Genomic DNA, 10,387 nt, shown 5'->3' on the forward strand with positions numbered 1-10,387 from the left:
TTCGGCGCGAAAATAAACAAAAGGCTGTCATCAATATGGCAATCGATATTGCAAGGGTATTGTGTTTCTATTTCCTCTAGCTCGATGACGCAGCTCATTTGACCTTACTTTTATAGAAACCAATCGTAGAGTCTCGCGGTTAATGCGTAGCCTAACAAAGCACTAGACTGGAACTAAGACATTCACTAAATCACTTGCTCAGTTTGTTTTCTTACTACGACTCAATTCATTCAATCGATTTGAAACTGATTCATTGCATTGGTGGTATTGTGAAGAAACCGACAATTTGAACACGTTTAGTGGCGCCGAAAATTAGGATCTTAATCGTGCTCTGATCGGAGGACGACGAGCGATTGCGATTCTAAGAAAATGTCAAGCGTTGGCTCCAGAGCTGAATTTCCTAACAGAGTGTACAGCCCTACCCCTGAAGACGACTTTGATAATCAAGAACTGCGTCCTTTGAATCCGCATCTGCCTTTATCTTACGAAGAAATGAATGGGGCAGACGATAGTTATACAAGAGAGGGGCAGCTTCACCAGTATGAAGACCCTCGGCTTCTTGCTGAACAGATGAGGAGAATGAATAATTCGAAGATCCCACCCCCTTGCGACCATGAAATCAGACCAAGGAAGAAAGCAAACGACCTCTACGAGAGATACCGAACTGATAGCGATGGTTCTGATAGTTCTAAAAAGTCGTCGCGTTGTAGAGGAGCGATGTGTTTTTTGGTTACTCTCAGCCTTATGCTCGCTCTTGCGGCCGTGCTGATGGCCGTGTTGTTAGTGCTTGGGCTTCTTGTGCCGAAGTCTTGCGAGAACTGTTTGAAGAATGTACAACACAGTGAAGGTGTTCCACGAACCGGCACTTCAGCATCTACGCCCAGCACGAAGCACCTAGAACAAATGATCAAAATACTACAAGCAAACCTAACCCAACTGCATCAGATTGTCAGACACAGAGATGATGTGATCAAGAAACTAATGGAAACAGATAAGTCTCATACCGAACAGCTCAACATACTTTTCCGAAATCAACTCAGCGACATACTCAAAAATGCTAGATACAACGTCACAGCTCAATTAAAGAAAGAATTAAGGGGAGAAAGAGGACCGCGTGGACTTCAAGGCGAACGAGGGCCGCCAGGAGAACCCGGAAAGCCGGGTAGTGGAAACATTTCTACTTGTGTTTACAAAGTTGCTCAGGTCATTTTTTCTCCGTCGCGTTCTTCTTCTCAAGATGTCTTTGCTTATCAGACCAGTGGGTGGCTTATTATAAGTGCTACATGCTCAACTGATGGTGCTGCTCAGAGCAATCTTAGGCGCGTGGAAGGACCAAACGGAATACAAAAATACAGCTGCCAGTGCAAGGGTATTGCTGTGGCTCATCAAGGCCCCGCGACATGTTTCATCCATTACTGGCAATGCCCTAAAATTTAAGAGCATTAGGGACTAATTTGACAATATAAATAATAGGAATAATTAATTAATAAGTGATATAAATTCATGTGCATAAATCCGAATTATGAATATTAATATCGAGAAAGAAGGTATTAAGGAATCGTAGAACGTTGAAAGAGTGCCAAGGTTTGTCAGAAAGTTTAGTAATGTGTAAATATGAGTAGGGAAATTTCATTGTCATAGAAAATTTTTTTACAAATGATTGTTAACTTTGTTTGTTCTTCCGTATTCCATTCATTCCTTTCAAGAATTGAACTGAAGAAAGTTTTTTAATACAGAAATGATTTTCATAAATTTTAAAAGGTTTTGGCAACTCATCTTAGCGAACTGTTATCGGATGTCATATCTTCACTTTGTACTTCAGACTGATCGACATCAAATTCCGATAAGATTTTATTTTAAAAACAAAATGTATAAACTGCGTTTATTAAATAAACTGTTTTTATGGGTTTTAAATGTATCGAGTTCCCTTTCTTTGTTTGCAACTTTTATCTTGTGGCTAGATAATTTAGATCTTTAAGATAAAATCTGATTATCCTAAGAAGCAATGGAATGCCGTGTCCTTTTCTAGGAAACCAATTTGTCGGCAGGACCAACTGCTCGAAATTATTTTTCCTTGAAAAAAAAAAAAAAAAGAATTCAATGGTCGCTGGAACAAATTACTCAACAAGTTGTTATATTTAGGCTTGTTATACAAAATTTCCGGAAAATCAAGTGGTTAGTTTGCGTGTGTGACAATTGAATTGCTGCTGAAAGTCTTCTTGAACCTACTGATCCGGTAGCCAAAGACAGGACTGGGCAAGTAGAAGGGCTTGTCTCGTCATGGAAAAAATGACTGGCCTTTATACCCTAAAGTTTGAAAACAGTAAAACACAGACGCTGGAGTCGCCTGCTTCTTCTCTAATTTCTCAGAAGTGCCGTCCTTAATTACACAATGTAGCCAATGGAACAATGGCCCAAAATAAATATTCCAAGTATTTATCGCTTGACTTACTAGCCAAAGCCACGCCTACTGCTTAAAAGCCCTAGGCTACTAAGAACTGTCTGACTTCTGACCTCCCACAAGCGATACGTTAGGAAGGTAAAATTGCAAACAGAAAAGGAAAGGATAGGGAAATTGTAGTTAAAAGCAGACTTGTAAATCTAGATCTCTGTTGAAACATTTCCAGCTTTGTTAAATCAAGCGTGCACAGTCCTAGTCGAAGAACTGCTATGGTCGTTAAAATGAGGTAAAGTAAAGCGCAGTTCCTGGGGAAGGGTAGGATTATAACGGATTCACTAATCAATTAGCCACCAATCCGTCTAAGCCATGTCCAAATAACCAAGCTCTGCCTGCCCATACACAAAGGTCCTTACCATTGTTTGATGTACGGTTTATTATTAAACTCTTTGAATCTCCTGGAAACTAACTCTCTATTCTCTTCAGACTTGGAGTCAACTGAAAATTCTAAATCTTTTCCATTCAGAATTGTGTATATTTTTTTATCACTCTTTGCAATCCTTTTAATATGTTCTCCGCAATAGGCATGAGCGGAGACAGGGATGACCTTTTTTCTTTGGTCTTCCTGTGGTGCGATCAGAATCAGAGCCCGCGATAGAAAGTCAGCGTGTTTATTTCTAAATTCAAAATGGCGTCTTTCATGAGTCGTGCAGGGCTGTCTTTATTTAATCGTTCAACTGCTCTTTCTGCGAGACAGGCCATTCCTCTGAGACATGCTCCGAATGTAAAGAAAAAATCCAAACAGGGTAAAGACGTCAAGAAAAAGAAACCCAAGATCGTAATCCGCAAACCATCAGAAATCGTCCCTCCAATTGATCCAGAGGCCATTCCGAACTTAGAACTGCGCGAGTCATTTAGAAGACGAAGTCTTAACAAAATAAGCGAAGAAGAAGAGGAAAAGAGAGTATTACTACTTAAGGAGTGGTCTAGATTTAAGATGCAGCAGCACAAAGAAGATTTACAGCGTATTCAAGAGATGACGAGGTGTCGTGAGGAAGCCTTGAAGGAACTGAAAAAGAGCTCAATGTATCTGTACCTAGAGGCCATAAAAATTGATAAGACACTGTTTCCTTTGGAGTTTACTGGACCTACTGAAACTCCACCAATTGCAGGTTATTCAGCACCAGACTTGGATCCAGATGAAAAGAAAAAATAGTCCAGTTGCTTACATTCATGTAATTTGATGTTACAGGCGCCATGTTGGAGGAAATTAACAAGAGTTTTCTTTAACGTTGTTTGTTGTTCTCTTCAAACATGGTGGCCTTGCCTTTCGATCTCTTGGGATTAGGAAATGATTGCATACTAATGATGGTGGTAGTGAATGCTTTTGCCCTTTGGGGTGGGATGATTGGGGTTAATATATTTATACAGATAATAACCACTTTCTAATGTCCAATGCTGGAAATAGTAAACGACAAGCACCACCACATTTATCCTCCAAGTAAATGATTTGTGCAATACAATATTTTTAATTAAAAATTTCTCTTTACAACTGTTTGTGTAACTTGTTTTGTATATAATCTTCGTGCCACTTTTTCATATTGATAGAGTGCACGCACTAAACCTGTGAAACAAATACTAACTTTTAGTACTAAATAGTGATAAATAAACAATAGAAAACAAAGGATTCTGTATGAAATAGTACTAATTAGTACTAATTAATGTTCATGGATTTAGTGCGTGCACTCTATCAGCAATTCCTATGTGTAAGTGCAATTCCTAATATTTTATTTTATTTTTTAAAGATTTGAATTATTGACTGGATACAATGAACCTGTGAAACCGTACTAAACTTATGCACTAGTACAAAATATTGCTATGTCTTTTGTTTCCTATTGCTTCATAATTAGTACTATTTGTTACAAATTAGTGCTCGTTATATAGTACTGTTTCATGGATAAATTTGTATATTTTATTTGTATAAATGGATCAATTATGTCCTGAGCCTTTCTTTTTTGGTCGGAAAGGTGACACTGCATGCTCTTCAGGATCTTCATCTTTGTGTCCTTCTCTAGAAACAACCAAATGGTAGTCATAAGGTCAAACATTTTAGTTTCATACCCCTCTGCCCCACAGTAGAGAAATGTAGTGAGATAGGGCATACCCTGGCCCTAAAGGTGCAATTACACAAAGAAATTTTCTCTGCAATTTGTCTCACAACAGAGTTGCAACATAAGCTGCATGGAACATTGCAGTGTATAACCGACAGCGCAAATTTTAAAAATGTTGCGAGATGAGTTGCAGCAATTGTTGCAAAAAAGTAGAATTGGTTTCTACTTTTGGCAACTTATCCATTTAAAATCCATTTAAAGATTGTAATGTGTCGAGTCCCAGGGAATGTCAATATTTTCTCCACTGAAAGATGCAAATTTCAGAGAAGGGAGTGGCAGCTACATTGCATAAGATTTTGAATCAGGGCTACATGAAAAATGTTTCAGAATCCAGGATTGCCTCCATAAAAAATATTGTCAGCTATTCTGGGGTGGGGGGGGCTTTGCACCCCCTGCACCCCTTCCCCTAGATTAGCCCCTAATAGGCATTTCTGGAAGTAAACAGTATTGCAAACAAACCTGTAACATCTTTTGCAATATAAATCATCATCACAACCATGGCATCGCAGTACTGCATTAGCATTACATATGCAACACCAAGGTAGTTCATCCTCATCACTATCTGCTTCATATTCCTTGCTGAAAAAACTCTTAGCTTTACTGTCATCAATGGCATCAACATTATCCTAAAATTAATCAATAATTGATAGACTTTGAAAAAAAATTAGGGATGGGCTGATTGATGAGCAGAAAGACAGGCAGATGTGTGGAATAAATAGCACCAAAATCCACTAAAAATAGAAAATTGGACCAGAATACAGGGCATGCTACTCATCTGGAACTTTTACAGAGAGAGGTTTGAAAGAACAAGTAAGAATCTAAAATCTATGTTAACATTTGTGACACCAAGCAATTGATATGATGTTGGACCACCCTAATGATTGAGAGGTAAGCACACCCTAAATGATTATTAAGATGCTTTCCAAAACTTACCTTGCCTCTTTTTTTTGTTTTCCCTTGACTTTTACCCTTTTTGGAGTCCTTATCTTCAATATTCTTTTTAGTCAAATCTATAAAAATGAATAAGAAACAATAATGAACAAAAAACAACAACATTGCCAACTACGGGACAAAAACAAGTGCCTGTCCTTAATAGTGGGGTGTTTGTATTACATGTGTGTCTGTATTACATGGGTGTTTGTATTACACGGGTGTCTGTATTACATGGGTGTCTGTCTGTATTACACAGGTGTCTGTATTACATGGGTGTCTGTATTACATGGGTGTCTGTATTACATGGGTGTCTGTATTACATGGGAGTCTGTATTACATGGGTGTCTGTATTACATGGGTGTCTGTAAAGTATAGTTGGACCAAACTTACCAATACCCATGGCTTTTGTTTTGTCTTCAAGAAAAGCCTCGCTCAGAACCTAATAAGAATAAAAATGTAATAATGGATGCCAGAAACATGAAAAGAGGCCATTAAAGTCAAAGAAGAAAATGGAAAGTGCAGTGATGGAGATGTGCAAATATTGTTTATGATGAAGTGGTAAATGGTGATAATGATTGATAATGATGGTGATGATGATTATAATCATGATAATGATTTATTAGTTGATGAAAATGATGTTTATGATGACGGCAAAATGGCAACAAACCTGTTGAAGGTATCTTTGATTATATGTCTCCTCATCTTCATCGCTGTCTGGAACAGGGTTCCTGTAAACGCCTTGATAAAACAAGCAAATTTTTTCACCTTTTTGTATACGAGTCAAAAAACTATTGGAAATACCAGTACTAACTTGGATCAACATCCTTAAGTTTTGCCAGTCTTTCCTCTATCTCTCTGTCAGTATTCTTGTCATCGTTACATTGATTCATTGTTTTTGTTATGAGGTCTTGAACATCATCCCGTTTACTTGATTCCCCAATTGCACCTGGTGTGTCCACTTCTTCCTAATAAAAATTACCAAAATACAAACAACCAAAACTGCCATTTTATCAGTGAGTTGAACAATCAAGTTGCAACTTGTCAAATGGAAACTGTTGCAGGTTGTAGTGACTTATTCTCCCTCCCAGCAGTTGAGAGTGTTGTGAGTGATGACACTACAATCAGCTGCAGGGAGAATATAAGAGACTATATGCTTCACTCCAAACTTTGATTACAACTTGTCGTGCACAGAAAGTTGTTGAAGGTTTGTAGGAAGTAAAAGAATTAATGCTACTATTCCTGCAACAAATAATCAGAAAATATAGGTTGGGCAAGTGCAAGTTATTTGAAACAATTTTTTTTGCAAGACAACTTGCAAGCATAAGAAACTGTTGTGTGAACAGCATTTTAGGACTAAAGAATTTACCTGGTTGGATTTTAAACCACTGTCTAGTTTGCACTCATCACCAAATTGTTTTAACAAGTCAGAAACTTCTTCTGTTTCAGTCTTCTTTGGTTGTATGGCATTCACCTTTAAATCAAACAAAAATGTCTATTTGCAAGTTACCTGTCACAGCATCAAAGTTCTATCATGGAGTGACAAGTAGTATTTATCCTAAAATTGATAATGTCACATTGAAGGGAAAGGTAAACCAAGTCCAAGTGAATATAAATTTGATCCTTACGTTTGTTTTTTGTGTGCTAACTGACTTTCTTCCAGATAGCTCTTCAAATCTTTTACCAATATCTTCATCTGTAGTTTTTGTTTTAACTGTTATGGAAATGGCATAAATTTGTCCAGATTTTTGAAAGCAGAATAAAGTGGATAATACCCTAGCTATTTCCCCATGAGATCCCTCAAATTTGAGTCCCCTTCATTTTGGGGAGGGGTGATGGGAAGGGAATGAATATCCCTTGGAACCAATAATACAATTTTTAAACTTTGTACTAACCATTTGAATTATCTTTTAGCTGTAGTAGTCTTTGTCTTATGCTTTCATCAGGATCCTCCTCTTTATTTTCTATTTTCTTCTCACTGGCAGGTACATTCTTATTGTTTATGACAATTAAAATCATTTTCAAGTTAATAAGATTTCTTAGAGGGAAAGTGAAATAGTGGAAAGTGAAAGAATAGCCAAAAAAAGTCTAAATTAAGAAGAAATGTGACATAAATATGAGTGTTAGGGAAATGATGCAGGGTTAGCAAAAGTGGAAATGAGGGTTTTGGGAATAAAAAAGTGAAATGATGGGAAGTGAATAAATAGTAGGAAAAAGATGAAAAGTATACTAACCTGTTTAGAGGAAAGATATTGGAAGCCATTTTCTCTTGATTGAGTAATCTTGTTTAAGTCATTTTGTTCAGTTTGTTGTCCTGGTTGTATTGATTGTTTTGGTGCACTATAATTAACAAGCACATATTACTAATAAGCCTGAAGCAAGATGAAGTTTTACCCCCGACTCTATACCATAATAGTTTTCAAAATTTTTTCATAATAAAATTTTTGATTCCTTAGAGAATACAGGAACAATAGTCATAATTAAAGAACAAAAGCAATGTGAAAAGGATTATGGTCTAGAGAAGGGGGTAAAATATCATCTCGCTTCACGCATATTATAAATAATACTAATAAAAAAGACTCTATGGAGTGTTAACTTTAAGGCCACTCCAATAGACCACCTCTGAGATATGCTTTGATTGTCACGCACAAAGGTTTCAGTATGAGGCTAACGTGCTATGTTAAATTTATTCTTACCGCCTGTCACGAATGACTGAGCATTTAGCACTTAGCCTCATACTGAAACCTTTGTGCGTGGCAAGCGAAGCATATCTCGGAAGTGGTATATTGGATCTAAGGCTTATGAATTATTCATGAGTTTTTCTGAAGCTCGTATAAAGCACAAGCACAACCGATCAGGCAGTGAATTATTTAATAATAAAGAAATACTAAAAAACAAGGGTCAGCAGATGGCTTGTGGGGTGTGGGGATGTGGTAGAATATGATAGTAGTTTAAGACTCCACTATGCATCATCATGTATTGATGTCTTACAACAAGAAGTGCAAAAGTGACCAGAGATAATGTATTTACTGACTATTATAAACTTACTTTTGTGCATTGCCATTTTTACGTTAAAACCGATAAATTTTGATGATTTAGCTGATTTTACCAAATGAGGCATTTGAAAGCTCATTTTGCAACAAAAAGCATGTGCATAGAAATATGCGGTCATATTTTTGCACATTGCACTGTAAAAGACTCTTAACACCAGTATGCACATAAGACTATGTACTATATAATAATTATGTAGTTAACCAACACTTTCTATTTTGTGCCGCTACACATAAAAAGTTGAGTGGCGTAGCAGCATTCGAGAATAAGTTCTAATACACTAATGATAACTTGACGGTAATCCAAACGAAGCGAAGCTGTTATATGACACTCCGAACTAAATTCAAAAACTAATATAACGAAAACTAATACACCAATTGTGATTGGTTCTATATGCACCAATCAAATCAGATAATTATTTAACAAGGGATGTGATTGGTATGATACACTCGATACCTCCAATTAGCTATCATAGCAAAGGTTACGAGAAACGCTACACTACTGAAAGTTTACCTCGTTAGAAGTTTATAACACTTGAAGCAAACTTTGTGTTTCCCTGTACCATGTTTTGGAACAGCCGTTGATTGTGATGCGCATGAACTACAAAATATGTGTCCACAATTCTTACAAGAATGCTGAATAATAAGAGATTAAAAATTAATAAATTGAAGCTGAATTATTAATATCATTACCATAAGACTTACATTAAATAGGTGTTCAATTATACTATTTTATAGAGAAATGGGAAAATAAATCTAGAGATATATGTGTCAGAGAGTCCAAGTTTTAATACGGTATTAAAAAAATCGAAAGTGAAAAATTAGAAAAAAATTCTATTGCCAAAAATATGTCAAAAAATGCTAAATTGCAAATTTTAGAAAAATATTTAAAAATTATTTCCTTTGTTGACAAAATAATGATCAACTAAGACAAATAATATTATGAAACCTTTAGCCTTTGGTTGAGCATGTTGGATTGTAAAGTAAAGGCTAAAATACCTCTCTTTTAAAGATACCAAATTGAGCTCCACAACCAAAACATTGCAGGCCAGACGCCATTTTAAATTTGCTACTATACTTCATGTGGAACTCAATATAGTGTTCTAGCTCCCAATGCTTCTCGGTCTTGTATCATTATGTAAGATGGCGCACCATCAAAAGAGGGGTAGAAAATTAGACGAAGAAATACAAGGAGAAGACGATGAGGAAGACCCTTATGACGTGAGGATTAAAAAATCTGGATGTGCTGACTTTCATTTTGCACTGCAAGTAAGCCATGGAATTTAAAGTTTTTTTTTTGAGAGCCCCCAAAAAAGTTGGAATTTTATCTGGAAACCCTAGTTTATATGGTTGTAAAGAGAATCACTTTAAAATTGCTATTAATCTTTGTTAATTTTTGAAGGATTGCTTCCATGAAAAACACGATTGGAGGGAATGTCAAAAACAGATGAAAGAGTTCAGGGAATGTATGGCGAACCAAGAGAAGAAGACGACGTAATTATGGGCCAGCTAATCGAGGCACTCTACTGACATTGCGGGAGAACTATAAGAGCTCTATCTTTTAGGAAAGTTTGAAATATCTTCCAGCGGATTTCCTGAGCTGGGCAAGAGGTACAGCTGACACACAAAAAGTCAAAAAGATGGATAGGAAGATGTTGGAACACTCAGAAAAGTACAATTTCCAACGAATCAAATCATGAATTTTAACTATGATTTTTTTTGTATAAATTTCAGCCTTTGTATGTATCAATAAGAATAATAAAATATAGAGAATATTGATTATTTTATTCTGTTTAAATTTTGATCGATTGTAGGCCTGACAATGATTTCGTGATTTG

At 36.4% G+C, this 10,387-nt stretch overlaps 4 protein-coding genes across 4 annotated transcripts; 3 read left to right on the forward strand and 1 right to left on the reverse strand.

Moving 5' to 3' along the window:
- Positions 1-126: 126 nt before the first annotated feature.
- LOC116302971 (uncharacterized) lies at positions 127-1,914 on the forward strand. The gene has a single exon (XM_031712407.2). It carries the CDS (start codon positions 370-372, stop codon positions 1,435-1,437), a length of 1,068 nt encoding a protein of 355 aa, XP_031568267.1. The 5' UTR covers positions 127-369; the 3' UTR covers positions 1,438-1,914.
- A 1,160-nt stretch (positions 1,915-3,074) lies between these two features.
- Positions 3,075-3,950, forward strand: LOC116302975 (large ribosomal subunit protein mL40-like). The gene has a single exon (XM_031712410.1). It carries the CDS (start codon positions 3,087-3,089, stop codon positions 3,612-3,614), a length of 528 nt encoding a protein of 175 aa, XP_031568270.1. The 5' UTR covers positions 3,075-3,086; the 3' UTR covers positions 3,615-3,950.
- Positions 3,908-9,608, reverse strand: LOC116302970 (abscission/NoCut checkpoint regulator). Its single transcript, XM_031712406.2, has 12 exons — positions 9,549-9,608; positions 9,064-9,185; positions 7,734-7,839; positions 7,395-7,491; positions 7,128-7,213; positions 6,869-6,973; positions 6,314-6,467; positions 6,170-6,240; positions 5,893-5,941; positions 5,503-5,579; positions 5,029-5,195; positions 3,908-4,469 (listed from the first exon to the last, which is right to left on the reverse strand). Exons 1-12 carry the CDS (start codon positions 9,606-9,608, stop codon positions 4,388-4,390), a joined length of 1,176 nt encoding a protein of 391 aa, XP_031568266.2. The 3' UTR covers positions 3,908-4,387.
- Positions 9,609-9,687: 79 nt separating this feature from the next.
- On the forward strand, positions 9,688-10,334 carry LOC148904920 (uncharacterized). Its single transcript, XM_089024234.1, has 2 exons — positions 9,688-9,818; positions 9,952-10,334. The coding sequence occupies exons 1-2, from the start codon at positions 9,693-9,695 to the stop codon at positions 10,045-10,047; spliced, it is 222 nt and encodes a 73-aa protein (XP_088880360.1). The 5' UTR covers positions 9,688-9,692; the 3' UTR covers positions 10,048-10,334.
- Positions 10,335-10,387: the final 53 nt, after the last annotated feature.

The sequence above is a fragment of the Actinia tenebrosa genome, unplaced genomic scaffold (assembly GCF_029948245.1).
Source record: "Actinia tenebrosa isolate PJP-AT-01 unplaced genomic scaffold, QUT_ActTen_1.0 PGA_scaffold8__29_contigs__length_14323225, whole genome shotgun sequence".
Classification (NCBI taxonomy): domain Eukaryota; kingdom Metazoa; phylum Cnidaria; class Anthozoa; order Actiniaria; family Actiniidae; genus Actinia; species Actinia tenebrosa.